The following is a 15,902-nucleotide window of genomic DNA, read 5'->3' as shown; positions in this document are numbered from 1 at the left end:
TGCCAGCAGGACCTGCGAACGCGCAGGTGCAGTCCCTCCTTCAGCCTGCAGTCTGAGAGATGCCATCAAGCACCGTGCCTCTCTCCTTATCCAAAGCTGAGGCCTCTGGACTTAAATTTCAGGCCCCCAATTCAGACCCGACCTCTGGACCTTGAATTTTATCCACCATTCCCCTTACCCTCCCCAGTGGGGAGATGGCTTTGATGATGCATCCTTGTTTCCTTCTTCCCTCCCATCCCTATCTCCTTCTCTTCCCTCGCCCCACTCCTCTCTTACACCTATTTTTCAAAAATTAAAGAAAATGTTTTTTAAACCAAAGTCCGAGAAGCATTGATCCCTCATGCATTTTTGCCTCCCCTTCCCCCATCCTTCCCCATGCCTCTCACCCTCCTCTGTGTCTCCCACTTTCCCGTTTTTCCTCACCCCTCTCCCAACTCTCCTCTTCTTTCCCCTTGATTCTGGATCCCTTCTTTCCTCCTCACCTTCCTCAAATCCCCTTACCCTTTCCTCTGCTTGGGTGCTGGCTACAAGCTGCTGTGCATGGCACTGGGTCTGGCTGATGCCTACATGCTCTCATAAGGCTGCACCTTTGCTTGAGACATCTGTGGTCCCCATGCTGCGTCGCTGGGCCTAGGTTGAGGCGTGGTGGAGCTGGAGGGCAACCTGGCTTTGCTTGGCGTGGAGGGGCAAGGGTCCCCGCCGCAGTGCACCTATCCCCAGCTGGTGCCAGACAACCAAGGGGCAGCAACCTGGGCCGGCGGGGATGGCTTGGTGGCATATCTGGATGTCAGGCACTTGGAGCAGGTGCTGGAGGATCTGAAGGATGTGAAGGGCCAGGTCTGAGATCAACCACTTCCCACTAAGAGGCCCCTCTATCCTTCGGCCCAGCAAACACATGGGGCTCTGTGTCAACTTTCCAGGCTGTAGAAGTGGGCCATTCTTTGTGTGTATGTGTGTAGTAAAATATATATAACATAAAATTCAGGGACATTGAGTACACACACATTGTTGTGCAACCATCAGCACCATCCATCTCCACAACATTTTCATCTTTCTTTCTTTTTCTTTGAGACAGAGTCTTGCTCTGTTGCCCAGGCTGGAGTGCAGTGGCACAATATTGGCTCTACTAAAAGTACAAAATTAACCAGGCATGGTGGCGCATGCCTGTAATTCCAGCTACTCAGGAGGGTGAGGCAGGAGAATCTCTTGAAACCGGGAGGCGGAGGTTGTGGTGAGTCGAGATTGTGCCACTGCACTCTAGCCTGGGCAACAAGAGCAAAACTCCATCTCGAAAAAAACAAAAAACAAAACAAAAAAAACTAGATGTTTATGGTTAAGGAAACAAATTAATAATAATAATAGAAAAAGATAATATCGATTCTTATAAAATATAGTAATTAAGAAAATTAATTGTTTATCACAAACCCTTGTAGCAGAGCATATCTCCCCATATATACAAACATTGTACCTAGGTTGAATGTGTTCCTCCTCTTACTTTTTTTTGAGACAGAGTTTCGCCAGGCATGGTGGTTCACGCCTGTAATCCCAGCACTTTGGAAGGCCAAGGGGGGCGGATCATGAGGTCAAGAGATTGAGACCATCCTGGCCAATATGGTGAAATCCCATCTCTACTAAAAATACAAAAATTAGCTGGGCGTGGTGACATGTGCCTGTAGTCCCAGCTCCTCGGGAGGCTGAGGCAAGAAAATCAACTGAACCCGGGGGGTGGAGGTTGCAGTGAGCCGAGATCGCGCCACTGCACTCCACTCTGGTGACAGAGCGAGACTCCGTCTCAAAAAAAAAAAAAAAAAAAAAGAGAGACGGAGTTTCACTCATCGCCCAGGCTGGAGTGCAGCAACATGATCTCTGCTCACTGCAATCTCTGCCTCCTGGGTTCAAGCGATTCTTCTGCCTCAGCCTTCTGAGTAGCTGGGACTACAGGCACACACCACTATGCCCCGCTACTTTTTCTATTTTTAGTAGAGACAGGGTTTCACCATGTTGGCCGGGCTGGTCTGGAACTCCTGACCTCAGGTGATCCACCCGCCTAGGCCTCCCAAAGTGCTGGGATTACAGGCATGGTGAGCCACCGCACCTGGCCCCTCCTCTTACTTTTGGGAACATCCTACTCTATGGAGCAGCTGTTCTTTCACCACTTTACTTTCTTAATAAACTTGCTTATACCTTGTACTGCGACTCACCCTGAATTCTTTCTTGCATGAGATCTAAGAACCCTCTCTTGTGGTCTGGATGGGGACCCCTTTCCTGTACAAATGCGTTGGCTTCCAACTCCACACAGGCTTGTTCTCTGGGTTTCCCTGGCCTTGTCCTTTCTTCTCCTGTTGCTTTACCAAGTTGCTGCCACCACTCTGCACTTGCTAGTTTGCTTTCAGCTCCTTCCCCTGGTGTTCCTCTAGGAGGGTCCCATTCTCCTGGCCTTCACCTCAGCTCTCCCTCTGCTCACCTGGATATCTCTACTTCCTCCCCTTACTCTGGGGCCCCAGCACGTGCTCCTGACACTGCTCCAGAGAAAGCATCCCATCCAATGGCCTTCTCTTGCTTCTTACCCAAGTTGCCCTCTATACACTATTTGGCAGAGTTCCCTCTTCCTGTCTTTTACTTTTTATTTTTTTGAGGCAGAGTCTTGCTTTGTTGCCCAGGGTGGAGAGCAGTGGTGGGTGTGATCACAGTTCACTTCAACCTCCACCTCCTGGGCTCAAGCGATCCTCCCACTTCAGCCTCTAGAGTAGCTGGGACTACAGGTGCTTGCCACCAAGCCCAGCATTTTTTTTTTTTTTTGGTAGAGATGGAGTTTCACCATGTTGCCCAGGCTGGTCTCAAACTCCTGAGCTCAAGCATTCTGCCTGCATTGGCCTCTCAAAGTGCTGGGATTACAGGTGTGAGCCACAGTGCCCAGGCCTCCTATCAAAGTTCTCTTTTCTCTGCCGGGCGCGGTGGCTCACACCTATAACCCCAGCGCTTTGGGAGGCCCAGGCGGGTGGATCACTTGAGGTCAGGAATTCGAGACCAGCCTGGCCAACATGGTGAAACCCTGTCTCTACTAAAAATACAAAAATTGGCCAGGCATGGTGGTGCGTGCCTGTAATCCCAGCTACTTGGGAGGCTTGAGGCAGGAGAATCGCTTGAACTCAGGAGATGGAGGTTGCGGTGAGCTGAGATAGTGCCACTGTACTCCAGCCTGGGCAACAGAGACTCTGTCTCAAAAAAAAAAAAAAAAAAAGGTTGTCTTTTCTCTTGACCCCTTAGAATGAGGGGAAAAAAACAAAGGCTTTGGAACTCTCCCAGAGATCTGGGTTCAAATCCTAAGACTGCCTTTCACTGGGTTAGATCAATGTGTCAGAGGCGTTTGAACCACAGTGACTCCATTTTGAGCAGGGCTAGGAAAAGAAGGCTGGGACTTGCTGGGATGCATTCTCAGAATGTTAGGCATTTTTAGCTTCTAGATGTTTATGGTTAAGGAAACAATAGTAATAACTAAAAAAAGATAATATCGATTCTTACAAAATATAGTAATGAAGATAATTAATCCTTGATCACAAACCCTTGTAGCAAAGCACATCTCTCCATATATACAAGCATTATACCTACAGTGAATGTGTTCCTCCGCTTACTTTTTTTTTTTTTGAGACGGAGTTTTGTTGGGCACAGAGGCTCATGCCTGTAATCCCAGCACTTTGGAAGGCCAAGGAGGGGTGGATCATGAAGTCAAGAGATCGAGACCATTCTGGCCAATATGGTGAAACCCCATCTCTACTAAAAATACAAAAATTAGCTGGGCGTGGTGGCGCGTGCCTATAGTCCCAGTTACTCGGGAGGCTGAGGCAGGAGAATCAATTGAACACAGGAGGTAGAGCTTACAGTGAGCCAAGATCAATCGCACCACTGCACTCCACCCTGGCGACAGAGCAAGACTCCATCTCAAAAAAAAAAAGAGAGACAGAGTTTCACTCTTGTCGGCCAGGCTGGAGTGCAGTAACATGATCTCTGCTCACTGCAACCTCTGCCTCCTGGGTTCAAGTGATTCTTCTGCCTCAGCCTCCTGAGTAGCTGGGACTACAGGCACACACCACTATGCCCCGCTACTTTTTCTATTTTTAGTAGAGATGGGATTTCACCATGTTGGCCAGGCTGGTCTGGAACTCCTGACCTCAGGTGATCCACCCGCTTAGGCCTCCCAAAGTGCTGGGATTACAGGTGTGGCAAGCCACCGCACCTGGCCCCTCCTCTTTACTTTCAGGAACATCCTACTCTGTCTATGGAGCAGCTGTTCTTTCACCACTTTACTTTCTTAATAAACTTGCTTATACTTTGCACTGCGACTTGCCCTGAATTCTTTCTTGCATGAGATCCAAGAACCCTCTCTTGTGGTCTGGATGGGGACCCCTTTCCTGTACAAATGCATTAGTTGATATGAGAATAAAGAAAAAAAAAGAGGAAAAACTAGAGTAACTTCTCCACATAATCATATGACCATTTTGTGAACCATGAAAACAGTTAACAAAATAATTTTCTCATGTCTAATTCTCAGTCCATATTCGTATGTCCCAAAATGTCTTTCACAGCTGGTTTGTTCAACCATTCAATGAAGGACGAAACATTGCAGTTGGCTGTTATGTATCTAAAGTCTCTCAGTCTTGATCTTCAGACCACCTTCAACCCAGCTCACCACATCCTCCCCAAGTCCTTTGAGCCAGTCAAACCCAACCGCCATGTTCTTTAAAAAATGCTCCTTTTTTTTTCACAGTCAACTGTTTCTCTGTCCCTGGAGCTCTCCCCTTTATTCTCCAAGGTCACCTTGAGCACATCCACCTGCTCCGTGAAATCCATTCTCCTCTCTCTTTCCCTCCCTCTGAACTTAACCAGCTGCCACCGCAGGCTTCTGCCTTTCTTCAGTGTGGCCAGAATTTGGTTCTGCCTGCTGGCAGAGGGCAGGGCCGCTGTCTTCCTCTCCTTGCAGCCCCCGAGCCTAGCATATACCTGGCATCTAGTGGCAGCACAATAAGGAACCTGACGAATACTCCTTTCTTCAGCTCTCCACTCCTCCTCCACTCCTGCCCGCCATGGTCAGGAAGAGCAAGGTCCGGAATGGGCTTGGTGTGTCCCACAGGAAGGCCGTGATCCTGGAAGATGCTTCTCAGCCCAGCCCGGATCTCCTTCCTTTTGCTCTAGAGACTTCTTTCCTTCTTTGTGTACACACATACACCAAGACTCAGGAAGTGGTTCTTGAGGCAGGACCCTAAGAGCCCAAGGAGTGGGTCCGAGGCTGGAGGTGTGGGGGTGTGACGACCGGTCCCACTTTCTGGCCTGTTCAGATCAGCTCCTTCTGGAGACTACCCCTGGCACACAAGGGAGGGAGGCAGCTTGACCCCCTAGCCCGCTTCCAGCCCTCACCTGGCTTTGTCTTCTGGGATAAGACGAGGAAATCCAGAGGATGTAAGCCTCTACCTTCGTGTCTTCCCCCAAACCCTCGCTATCACAGACGATGCAGGAGCTGTCCGGGAGTTGGGAGGGCAGACCTTGTCAATCCTCCCCCAGAGGGCGGGACCCGACGCGGACGTGTATTGATTGACTGGGTAGCGTGGCTTCGGGGAAGGGCTTCCTCCCCTTTTCTCAGACTAGGAACCCTGGAAAATGGAGAAGCTATGCTAATATAGGGGGGTCAGAAATCCCCACTCTAGAATGCGCTAGAATGTTGGGAGACACCCAGGATGTGAGGCCAGGGACTTTCTGGAACTGTTGGTTCTGGCCCCACCCGACCCCAGGCAGTCCCCAGCTGTCTGCACAGTCGGATGGGGAGGGGGCTTGCACAGAGTTGGAGCCAGAGGAGAGAGCTGGGCTACTGGAGAAGGATGGGGAAACCTCTCTCAGACCACCTTGTCACCCGGCCTCAGCTCTCCGCCCCGGCGCTCAGAGGATAACTCTCACCTAGCTCGTCCGCTTCTCTAAACCAGAGTGACCCAGGCTGCGCTCCGCCCTGCTCTCCTACCCCGAGTTGGCACGGAGGCGGGGCGCCAGAGGGGGGCCCCAGGCGCCCCGAGGTCTTGCCTTTTCGGCTCTCCGTTTGCGGGGGGTGGGCGCCTTCTTCCGGGTAGGGGCCACGTGGCCCTGGCCGGGCGGGGGGCTCGGCCCACCCCGCGCCGGGCCCAGTGACTCAGGCCGCAGCTGTTCCCGCGTCACATGAGGGAGGCCGGCGGCCACTGGGCGGGGGAGGGGACCGTGGCTGGAGCCCGGGGCGGGGCCGCGCGGCAGGCGGGGCGGGAGCCGGGGGGCGCAGCTAGAGAGCCCCGGAGCCGCGGCGGGAGAGGAGCGCGCAGCCTTGGGGAGCCCAGGTGAGGCCGCGGGGCCCCGGCAGACTTCGGCGCGGGCTGGGAGAGACCACCGGCGGTCCCTTCCTCCAGGGCTCGCCCCAGGCCCGCGGAGACTCGCCCGGCGCTCTCCAGCCGCCCTCGAGCAACTTTGATTCGAACTTCCCTGGGCCCGGGCAGGGTGTGGCGGGGGTGCCGGCCGCACCTTTTTTTTTTTTTGGTGGGCGGGAGGTCAGAGCCCAGGGGAAAGCGACTGGGGCAGGGGTCGGGGTTGGGCTGAAGACCGTTTCTCCGGGCTGGGTGTTGGGTGGGGAGAGGGTGTTTGACGCCTGGAGACTGAAGGGCCGAGGGTCGGCGTCAGGCTCGAGCCCCTACCGGCGCCCTCGGATCTATCCTGGGCCCCAGAGGCGGCGGGGCGGGGTCCGGGCTTCGCGGCGGTCGCCCCCACCCCTCTCCTGCGGGTAGAGAGGGGGCTGGGAGACGTGGTTCCGACCGCGGGTTTCCGGGTGGGAGGGGCCGGGAATCGGGGCCGTGTAGGGAAGCCCTCGAGGGCCGGCCAGGAGCCCGGAAACCGAGGTCCCCCTTCGGCCAGTTTTAATCCCCCCGCCCTCCTCTCTGCCCCAGGCCCGGCAGCCATGGCGGTGGAAGGAGGAATGAAATGTGTGAAGTTCTTGCTCTACGTCCTCCTGCTGGCCTTTTGCGTGAGTGGCGAGGGGTCCTGGGGGGCGCGCCGGCAGGGTGCGGGGAGACCTGGCTCCACAGTGGTGAGGGCTGAGGGAATAAGAATTAAGGCAGCTGGAGACCAGATGTGGAAAGAAAGCCAGGGAAAGACAGCGCGGCCACTCCCTCCTCCAGTTTTCCTGGACACCTGAGGCTTGTTTCCACCGAGAATGGCCATCCTGGGTGTGCAGCAACCCCTACCCCCATCCCTCCTTCCTGGCCCTTCCTGTCTGGTGACCCAACCACTTGTGATATGGGGCAGTGGGGCAACCAGCCAACCGCCTGATGCTATCGCCACGAGGCTTCCCTTCGCTCTCCCTTCTCCCCTCTCTTCCTCCCCAACCCCCTCATCCCTCTCCAGTCCCTCTCCCCCTTTCTGTCCTCCCAGCGCTTGGGAGCGAGGAAGGGCTCTGCCCACCTCAATTTGCTCCTGTCCTGGGCTCCTGGCTTGAGAGGCTACTGTTTGTCTAGGGAGGGGCACATCACTCTTGCCGCCTTTTCCTCTTCCCTTCTCCTGGCTTAACTGGCCAGAGGAACCTTAGTCACAGCTGATGCGCGTGGGGTGTGCACTGGAGGATAGTGAGGGAGCAGTTCTGGGAGAGAATTGAGCTGGGAGTACTGGAGGCCCGTAGAAAGCATTATTCTAGGTCAGAAATACGTGCCTTGGGGTCAAGGCTTTCTGGGAGGTCTTTGAATTTGGTCACGTCCCTGATTGAAGAGCTGGGAGGGGATCAAGGGAGATGGGGGCAGGAAAGGATGGGTCATCCCCCTTACCTACAGCCAAAGAAGTTCCCTGGAGGTGTGAGAATCTCTCCTCCGGATGGGGTCATGTCTGTGTCCTAGGTGTACCCCTTGCCCTCCACCATGGAGGACCACTGTGTTGTGGATCAGGCCTAATTCTCACCTGCTTTCCTCTTAGGCCTGTGCAGTGGGACTGATTGCTGTGGGTGTCGGGGCACAGCTTGTCCTGAGTCAGACCATAATCCAGGGGGCTACCCCTGGCTCTCTGTTGCCTGTGGTCATCATCGCAGTGGGTGTCTTCCTCTTCCTCGTGGCCTTTGTGGGCTGCTGCGGGGCCTGCAAGGAGAACTATTGTCTTATGATCACGGTGAGTGGGAGGCGGGACTAACATGGGTGGTCTGGGACTGCCAGAGCAACTTGGTTGGTGCTCAGGAAGGTGGGTGAGGTGAGGTGGGTGAGTGAGGAAGACCTTTGTGAGTGTCCAGGGACCGGCTATGCCAGAACGGGCCCCTGTAATGCATAGACTCCAAACCTGACTCCTGTCCTTTGCTCCTGCAGTTTGCCATCTTTCTGTCTCTCATCATGTTGGTGGAGGTGGCCGCAGCCATTGCTGGCTATGTGTTTAGAGATAAGGTAAGCAGGGAATAATGGGAAGGGCCTGCCTCAGCCTGGTCTGGGACCCAGGTGCTTGAATTCTGACGGCAACAGTGCTCCTCCGTACCCTCAGGTGATGTCAGAGTTTAATAACAACTTCCGGCAGCAGATGGAGAATTACCCGAAAAACAACCACACTGCTTCGATCCTGGACAGGATGCAGGCAGATGTGAGTGGGGTTGCTGGGAGCAGGGGTGATGGGAATAGAGAATTCTCATCTCCAAGGCTGGGTGTGGTGGCTCACACCTGTAATCTCAGCACTTTTGGAGGCCGAGGTGGGCAGATCACCTGAGGTCAGAAGTTTGAGACTAGCCTGGCCAACATGGCAAAACCCTTTCTCTACTAAAAATACAAAAATTAGCCAGGTGTGGTGGTGAGTGCCTGTAATCCCAGCTACTCAGGAGGGTGAGGCAGGAGAATCGCTTGAACCCAGAAGGCAGAGGTTGCAGTGAGCCGAGATCAAGCCACCACACTCCAGTCTGGGCAACAGAGCAAGTCTGTCTCAAAAAAAAAAAAAAAAAAAAAGAATTCTCATCTCATCTCCATATTGATGGTGAAGGTTCACTTAACTCCCTTCTCCATATTTCTTCCCTACCCCAGTTTAAGTGCTGTGGGGCTGCTAACTACACAGATTGGGAGAAAATCCCTTCCATGTCGAAGAACCGAGTCCCTGACTCCTGCTGCATTAATGTCACTGTGGGCTGTGGGATTAATTTCAACGAGAAGGCGATCCATAAGGAGGTAGGGAGGAAACTGTGTATGGGACTTGGAAAACCTGGGAAATGTTTTAGAAGGCAAGAGACCCAGGATGGAGGTGGACAGCGTCAGGGATGGGGAGGGGATCTGGAAATGGTAAGGGTGGGGTGAAAGGTACCGGGGCAGGGAAGAGATTGATGGACCAGGGGAGGGGATTGGGGTGGGAAGTTTCTGATGGTGCTTTTATCCTTTGTGCCTGCCACCCTTCAGGGCTGTGTGGAGAAGATTGGGGGCTGGCTGAGGAAAAATGTGCTGGTGGTGGCTGCAGCAGCTCTTGGAATTGCTTTTGTTGAGGTAAGAGATAACCCTGAGAGAGGGCTGGGACTCAATCCAGGGTGCCTGGAGGATAGGGGCCGAGGGGAGAAGGGTGCTGAGCAGGAGGTACTGACCTGGGAGTGTGTGTTTGGAGTCTCTTGCATGGGTCTTGGGTAGCTGGCCCTTCTGACTCCTCTCCATCCCCATCCCCATCTTTCCTTCTAGGTTTTGGGAATTGTCTTTGCCTGCTGCCTCGTGAAGAGTATCAGAAGTGGCTACGAGGTGATGTAGGGGTCTGGTCTCCTCAGCCTCCTCATCTGGGGGAGTGGATAGTATCCTCCAGGTTTTTCAATTAAACGGATTATTTTTTCAGACCGAAAAGAGAAATGGTCTGAGTTTGTCTTAGAGTGATGCTTGATTCCTTCCTTTCCTTACCCATGTTGCCTGTCCTCTGGGACCTTACTGCATGTGTACTTCGAGAAGGTCTATTCTGGGGGGTGTTTGGGAAAGGAGGACTTTGCTGAAGGTGTTGGTTGGACAGGCAGTGGGAGAAGTGAGGATCCAGAGACTGTAGTGCTTTCTGCCCCCTAGTCTTACGCTGCCAGGCTCACTATGAACATTCATGAAGCCATCTGCTGCGTAAGTCAAAGCAGCTCTCCAGAAAGGTCCCACCTGGGAGAGCCCAGCCCACATCTGCCTTGGACATCTTCCTGGCCTTCTGTGCACCGCTAAGGGCCCAGCACCTCCCTTCCTGGTCAATCCTCAAGGCATCCAGCTCCTTTTTTTTTTTTTTTTTTGAGACGGACTCTTGCTTTGTCGCCCAGGCTGGAGTGTGGTGGCGCATCTCGGCTCACTGCAAGCTCTGCCTCCCGGGTTCATGCCATTCTCCTGCCTCAGCCTCCCAGTAGCTGGGACTACAGGCGCGCACCACCATGCCTAGCTAATTTTTTGTATTTTTAGTAGAGACGGGGTTTCACCGTGTTGGCCAGGATGGTCTCGACCTCCTGACCTCGTGATCTGCCCGCCTTGGCCTCCCAAAGTGCTGGGATTACAGGCGTGAGCCACCGCGCCCGGCGGCTCCTTTCAAAGTGTGGTTAAGTTGCCTTGACACCTGTGTGGCCAGTGTCCTTAGCAGGAGAATTTACGTGAACATTGCCTTTTCTTCCATGGAAGCCACCCAGCGTGGCCTCGACCCCTCTTCATCACCTGCTCTTCTCCCCCAAGATTTATAAAGACCATTCCCAGTACAGACACTGAACTGCAACCTTACTCCCCTTCAGAAAATAAGGGAAATGTATCAAAGTGCCCTCTGATGGCCACTCCTCGAGGTGCAGCTGTAGATGTGAGGCAGTTCCTTGGTGCCCCACTGTGGGTGCTAGCTGTTTTGCAGGCACTGAACAGGCCACAGACCGTGAGCATGTCGGTTTGGAGTAGTTGGCACTTAAATGGGGTCAGCCTTCCACTGGGCACATTCATTTCTGCCCACCTTCTTTTTATTTTTTAAACAATACACTTTTGTTAGTGCTTATTTTGTGGCAGGCACCAGGCAGTACCAGGGTGGGGGCAGAAATAAAAGTCCTTGCCCTTGAAAAACAATCTCTTGCTGGAAGGCTGGATTCAACAGACCGCTTGGGCAGGCTTGGGAAGGATCCAGGTGAGCACAGCATCCACCAGGCTGGCTGGCAGGTAGGAGGCAGGCAGCCAGAGCAGCTTGGCATCCCAGCCTGGGCTGTAGCGGGTTCGGGGGTGTCGAGCAGTCAGGGCATGCTCCAGGCATTGGCTCACCTTGGTTAGGTCCGGGTCACAGATCAGGTTCATGATGCGCTGTTGCATTTTCAGGTCTGCACCCCATAGGTGGTTGCAATCAGTTTCCCTTCCCCACTCCAGCCCATCTTAGGTACTGTCTTCTGGGGCCCTGGGCTTGTCACCCTCAGTCCCCTCCTCAGTGTGGGGAGTGGGCAGGTTCCACATGGCCTGGGCACTCTTGTGGCATCCCACTCACCCTCAACCCTGCCCTGGGTGCCCCACCCACCTCCCAGCAGGCTTCTGCAGGACTGGCCTTTCTGGTACTCTTGTTTCCCTTCATGTGCCCTGTGTGGGCTTGGCTACTCACACTTGGTGAGGAAGGCCCCCCCATAGTGGGCCTGTGTGGCAGGAGGTAGCCGTGCCCAGCAGGCCTGCAGGGTTTTCTCCAGACTCTCCAGGTTGGTCACAGGGGTTCGGAAGAAGCCAGGCTCCACGATGGAGACTCGTATCCCAAAATGAGCCACATCCCGCCTAGAAGGGGGGCAGAGGGAAGTTGCTGGGTTCTTGCTCTATAGGGAGGGGACTTTGAGGGACATGGGTTGGGGAGCTGAGAAAGTTACCACAGACCAGGGACAAGAGTTTTGACGGAGATACCTACTGCCCTGGGACAAGGGTCAAGTGGGGTAGAGGGAGGAAAGTATTTTTGTGGTTTGTTTTCTTTGATCTAGAGCAGGGGTCAGCACATTTTTTTCTTAAAGGGCCAGAGAGTTAATATTTTAAGCGTGACAGGCCAAGAAACAAAATTAATGATATTATCAGGTACTTATATAACAGTTTACAATGTAACCATTTAAAAATCTAAAAACCATTATTAGCTTGTAGGCAGCTGGCCAGATCTGGCTTGAGTACTGAGTTTGCCAATTCCTGACCTAGGGGAACCCCATTCCCTTGTTCCTGAAACACAGGGTTGAGCCCTGAGTGCTGGATATTGAAGGGTATAGTCTCATATTTGCTGGAGGGTAAGCTGATGGGGAAAGTGGGGATACATCCCATTGCTCTGGCATAGATGTAGAAATCCAAGTATAGGAAAGGAGCAGGAGGGGAGGGGAGAAAAAATCCAAGTATAAAGTATGTGTTCCAGTATGCAGTGGCTCATGCCTATAATCCCAACACTTTGGGAGGCCCAGGCGGAAGCATCGCTTGAGGCCGGGAGTTTGAGACAAGTCTGGTCACCACAGCAAGACCCTATCTGTAAAAAAAATACTAGCCAGGCATGCTGGCACACGCCTGTGGTCTCAGCTACTCAGGAGGCTGAGGCGTAAGTATCGCTTGAGCTGCTTGAGCCTAGGAGTTTGAAGCTGCAGTGGGCTGTGAGTGCACCATTGCACTCCATGCTGGGTGAGAACAAGGCCTTGTCTCAAAACTAAAAAAAAAAGCCTGTGTTCCATGATGCTGCCTGGAAAATTCAGGCTGAGAGACAGGGACAAAAGGAGACATTCAGATTATTTGCTGAGTGATGGTGACAAAGGCAGGCTTCCTTAGAAGGTGGACTAAGCTTAGGCGCCTTGTACTTCTGCTAAGAACTCAGGCCTTGGGCTGTGTGTGGTGGCTCACGCCTGTAATCCCGGCACTTTGGGAGGCTGGGTCCGGTAGATCACTTGAGGTCAGGAGTTCGAAACCAGCCTGGCCAACATGGTGTAACCCCATCTCTACTAAAAATACAAAAAAATTAGCTGGGAGTGGTGGCGGGTGCCTGTAATCCCAGCTAATTGGGAGGCTGAGGCAGGACAATTGCATGAACCTGAGAGGCAGGGGTTGCAGTGAGCTGAGATCTTGCCATTGCACTCCAGCCTAGGCAACAAGAGCAAAACTCTCAAACAAACAAACAAAAAAAACAAAAACCAAACAAAAAGAACTCAGGCCCTGCTCCCCTGTTGTCCTCATCATGTCTCCTTTGTGCTCCCATGGAACTTTGAACCTTATTATTTAAAGATGAGAGAGAGGCAAGGCCAGGCGTGGTGGCTCACATCGTAATCCCAGCACTTTGGGAGGCCGAGGAGGGCAGATCACGAGGTCAGGAGTTAGAGACCAACCTGGCCAACACAGTGAAACCCCATCTCTACTAAAAATACAAAAATTAGCCGGGCGTGGTGGCACGTGCCTATAGCCCCACCTACTTGAGAGGCTGAGGCAGGAGAATCGCTTGAAACAGGGAGGCGGAGGTTGTGGTGAGCCAAGATCGCGCCACTGCACTCCAGCCTGGCAACAGAGCGAGAGTCCATCACAAAAAAACAAAAAACTAATGCGTTAAAAATGGGTAAAGAGAAGTAATCTACTTATGGTCACAAAGCTTACATAAGGGTGGGGTTTGAATTCATGAAGTCTAGCCTTCAACTGTCTTAACTATTCCAATATGCTGTATCTTAACCATCTCTGCTGGCCCATGTTTGTTGAGTGGGCTGCTCTTAGTCCTGGAACCCAGAGCCCTGTACCCCTCACCTCAGACTGTCAGAGAAGGCCTCCAGGCCAAATTTGGAGACACAGTAGCCCCCACCATTGGCTGCCAGGCGACCCAGGACGCTGGTGATGTTGATCACCCGGCCCCGGGCTTGCTGCAGCAGAGGCAGCAGGGCAAGGGTGACCCCGATGGGACCCATTGTGTTCACATTCAGCACCCGCTGGAAATCATCCCGGGTCAGCCATGGTGTGGGTCCGATGATACCAGCCACACCAGCATTATTCACCAGACCAAAAAGCCCTGTGGGGAGATGAGAAGGATGCTGGGGGTAAGTAAGGCACTCCCACAGCCCCCTCTTCTTCCTGGGAGCATCTGAAAACAACTGCTCCTCCTCAAATAGTCCCTTTAGCTTACCACAGCCCTTGCAGGTGACTCCTGGGGTCACTGTGGGGATCAGGATACCCCACACCATATTCCTAGTGGTCTACCATACTTACCTGCTTCCTTAACATGCGTCTCCACCCACTTGGCTGCCTGCTGGACGCTCTGGGGATCAGTGATATCCAGCAGGGTAGTGTGGAGGCGGGAGGAGGCCACCCGCTGCAGGTCCTCGGCCCCAGAGGGAGTCAGGCAGCTGGCCAGGACTCGGAAGCCTCTCTGGTCCAGCTGCAGTGCCAGAAGGCGCCCAAAGCCTGAGTCACAGCCGGTGATGAAGACAAAGGCATCGCTGGCGGGCAGGCTCTGCCGGTCCCTGAGCAACCACAGCACTGCCCAGAGTAAGGCACCCAGCAGCAGAGGCAGCCACATAGCTGGAGCCCAAGTGACCTACAGGTGGCAGCCTAGGCTGGGCAGAAAAACTTGTCCAGTTTACTGCGGCCCTCAAGCCCTTTCCCCTAATACCTTCCCTAGCTGGAAGCATCTGGTGTGAGCATATTGAGAAATTATCTGGTTGGCAGATAATTGGCCGACTATGGCTCATCTGTGCAAAGCAAAGATGTGGGCAGACCCTGTATTTGTGGCTAATTTAACTGAAGCCACATGAGCCAGGTCCTGTGTACAGACCTGCTGTATGGAGCAGGGGCATCTCCTTGCTTGCCTCTCACTCTCTCTCCTACTAAACCAGGGACACTGAACCTTCTATATGCAACCTGGGTCTTGTGTTTGAATGATGTATAGGGCCAAGAACCCTGCATTTAGTCCTGGTGGCCTCAGATTTGCTGTGTGATGCTGAGCATCTCGCTGTCTCTCTCAACCTATTTTCTCACCTACCAAGTGGGGTTAAGACCCACCAGGTCCACCTCAGAGTTGTGGAGGATCAAAGGGGACAATGTGTGAGGAAGCATGTTAAAAGCTGAAAGTTTTGAGTTGGCAATACATGTAATATCTAGCTAGTCTTCTCATAGTTCCCCCAGCTCCCAGTATCTACTTACCTCCTCGGGGGAAAGCTGGCAGGTACTACAGCACCCGAAGCTGATTCTTTTGCTTTTGTTTAAGAGACTCCTCCCAGTCTTCCCAGCCTCCCACACTAGCTACTGCTAAGGCCAAAGTCTGGAGTGGGTGGACTTAGATGCCAGGCATATTAAGTGTATGTGTGACAGGGTGGGGATAGGGCTGGGAAGGAGGAGGAGCCAGGGAGGCTGGAGCTTGCCTGGCTGAAGCCAGGACTTGGCAGAGGCCAGATTTGCCTAGGCTCCCCCCACCCCTTGGCTGTCTTTCTCAGCCTGGGTTCCTGACCATCTATGTCATGGTCTCCGAGGAGGAGGGAGCTGTCAAGGATGGCAGCTGCACTGCTCTGTTGGTAACGGTTACTGGACCTGTCATTCCTCCCCCTTCTCAGCCCTGAAGCGCCCCCAGGAATTAATCTCCCACCTGGCTCAGACTCATGACACTGCTTAGTGTTAGCCTGGGAGAGGCCATGAGCATGTGGAGAGGCAGAGAGCCAGAGCTGGGGACCAGGCCTGTACCTTGCCTTGTTTCTCTTCTGTAGGAAATAAGTCCTGAATTAGGAAGCTTGGGGCAGGGCTGCTAGGACCTTCTCACAGGAGGGATGGGAACTCCCACCCTCTGCTTGCGTAACAGACACCTGCACAAATGCCATGGAGGAGAAGAGAGTTGGGACAGTAAGAGGAAGCTAGTTCCACCCTCTACCCAAAAGATACCTGTCCCTCAGGGAAACCACCTTTGAACCTTCCACTCCCACCCCCAACACAGGAGCTAGTAGCTCTTCGAAACACACCACAGAGAAA

At 53.4% G+C, this 15,902-nt stretch overlaps 2 protein-coding genes and 1 long non-coding RNA gene across 6 annotated transcripts; 1 reads left to right on the top strand and 2 right to left on the bottom strand.

Moving 5' to 3' along the window:
• Positions 1 to 4,469: 4,469 nt before the first annotated feature.
• On the bottom strand, positions 4,470 to 6,213 carry LOC107126712 (uncharacterized). Its single transcript, XR_001483431.4, has 2 exons — positions 5,947 to 6,213; positions 4,470 to 5,645 (listed from the first exon to the last, which is right to left on the bottom strand). It is a non-coding gene; the product is annotated as an uncharacterized lncRNA (long non-coding RNA).
• Positions 6,214 to 6,297: 84 nt separating this feature from the next.
• Positions 6,298 to 9,833, top strand: CD63 (CD63 molecule). Its single transcript, XM_005571130.5, has 8 exons — positions 6,298 to 6,350; positions 6,951 to 7,027; positions 7,966 to 8,154; positions 8,346 to 8,420; positions 8,515 to 8,610; positions 9,042 to 9,182; positions 9,408 to 9,491; positions 9,678 to 9,833. Exons 2-8 carry the CDS (start codon positions 6,962 to 6,964, stop codon positions 9,741 to 9,743), a joined length of 717 nt encoding a protein of 238 aa, XP_005571187.1. The 5' UTR covers positions 6,298 to 6,350; positions 6,951 to 6,961; the 3' UTR covers positions 9,744 to 9,833.
• Positions 9,834 to 10,909: 1,076 nt separating this feature from the next.
• RDH5 (retinol dehydrogenase 5) lies at positions 10,910 to 15,115 on the bottom strand. Of its 4 annotated transcripts, none has more exons than XM_015430998.3 (5): positions 15,087 to 15,115; positions 14,154 to 14,500; positions 13,698 to 13,956; positions 11,566 to 11,729; positions 10,910 to 11,293 (listed from the first exon to the last, which is right to left on the bottom strand). In XM_015430998.3, the coding sequence occupies exons 2-5, from the start codon at positions 14,461 to 14,463 to the stop codon at positions 11,070 to 11,072; spliced, it is 957 nt and encodes a 318-aa protein (XP_015286484.1). In that variant the 5' UTR covers positions 14,464 to 14,500; positions 15,087 to 15,115; the 3' UTR covers positions 10,910 to 11,069. The 4 variants fall into 4 exon arrangements, with proteins under 4 accessions (XP_015286484.1, XP_015286485.1, XP_045221353.1 ...); XM_015430999.3 differs by having other exon boundaries at positions 14,154 to 14,495; XM_045365418.2 differs by having other exon boundaries at positions 14,154 to 15,115.
• Between the last annotated feature and the right edge of the window lie 787 nt (positions 15,116 to 15,902).

The sequence above is a fragment of the Macaca fascicularis genome, chromosome 11 (assembly GCF_037993035.2).
Source record: "Macaca fascicularis isolate 582-1 chromosome 11, T2T-MFA8v1.1".
Lineage (NCBI taxonomy): Eukaryota > Metazoa > Chordata > Mammalia > Primates > Cercopithecidae > Macaca > Macaca fascicularis.
This window is presented reverse-complemented; position numbering and strand designations above follow the sequence as displayed.

Excerpts from the sequence above, each read along its gene's own strand:
- CD63 (XM_005571130.5), top strand. The coding sequence starts at position 6,962 with ATGGCGGTGGAAGGAGGAATGAAATGTGTGAAGTTCTTGCTCTACGTC. Across the intron at positions 7,028-7,965 it reads TCCTCCTGCTGGCCTTTTGC|GCCTGTGCAGTGGGACTGAT; the intron begins GTGAGTGGCGAG and ends CTTTCCTCTTAG. Across the intron at positions 8,611-9,041 it reads TGGACAGGATGCAGGCAGAT|TTTAAGTGCTGTGGGGCTGC; the intron begins GTGAGTGGGGTT and ends TCCCTACCCCAG.
- RDH5 (XM_045365418.2), bottom strand. The coding sequence starts at position 14,463 with ATGTGGCTGCCTCTGCTGCTGGGTGCCTTACTCTGGGCAGTGCTGTGG. Across the intron at positions 13,957-14,153 it reads GACGCATGTTAAGGAAGCAG|GGCTTTTTGGTCTGGTGAAT; the intron begins GTAAGTATGGTA and ends ATCTCCCCACAG. Across the intron at positions 11,294-11,565 it reads GGGGGCCTTCCTCACCAAGT|ACCTGAAAATGCAACAGCGC; the intron begins GTGAGTAGCCAA and ends TATGGGGTGCAG.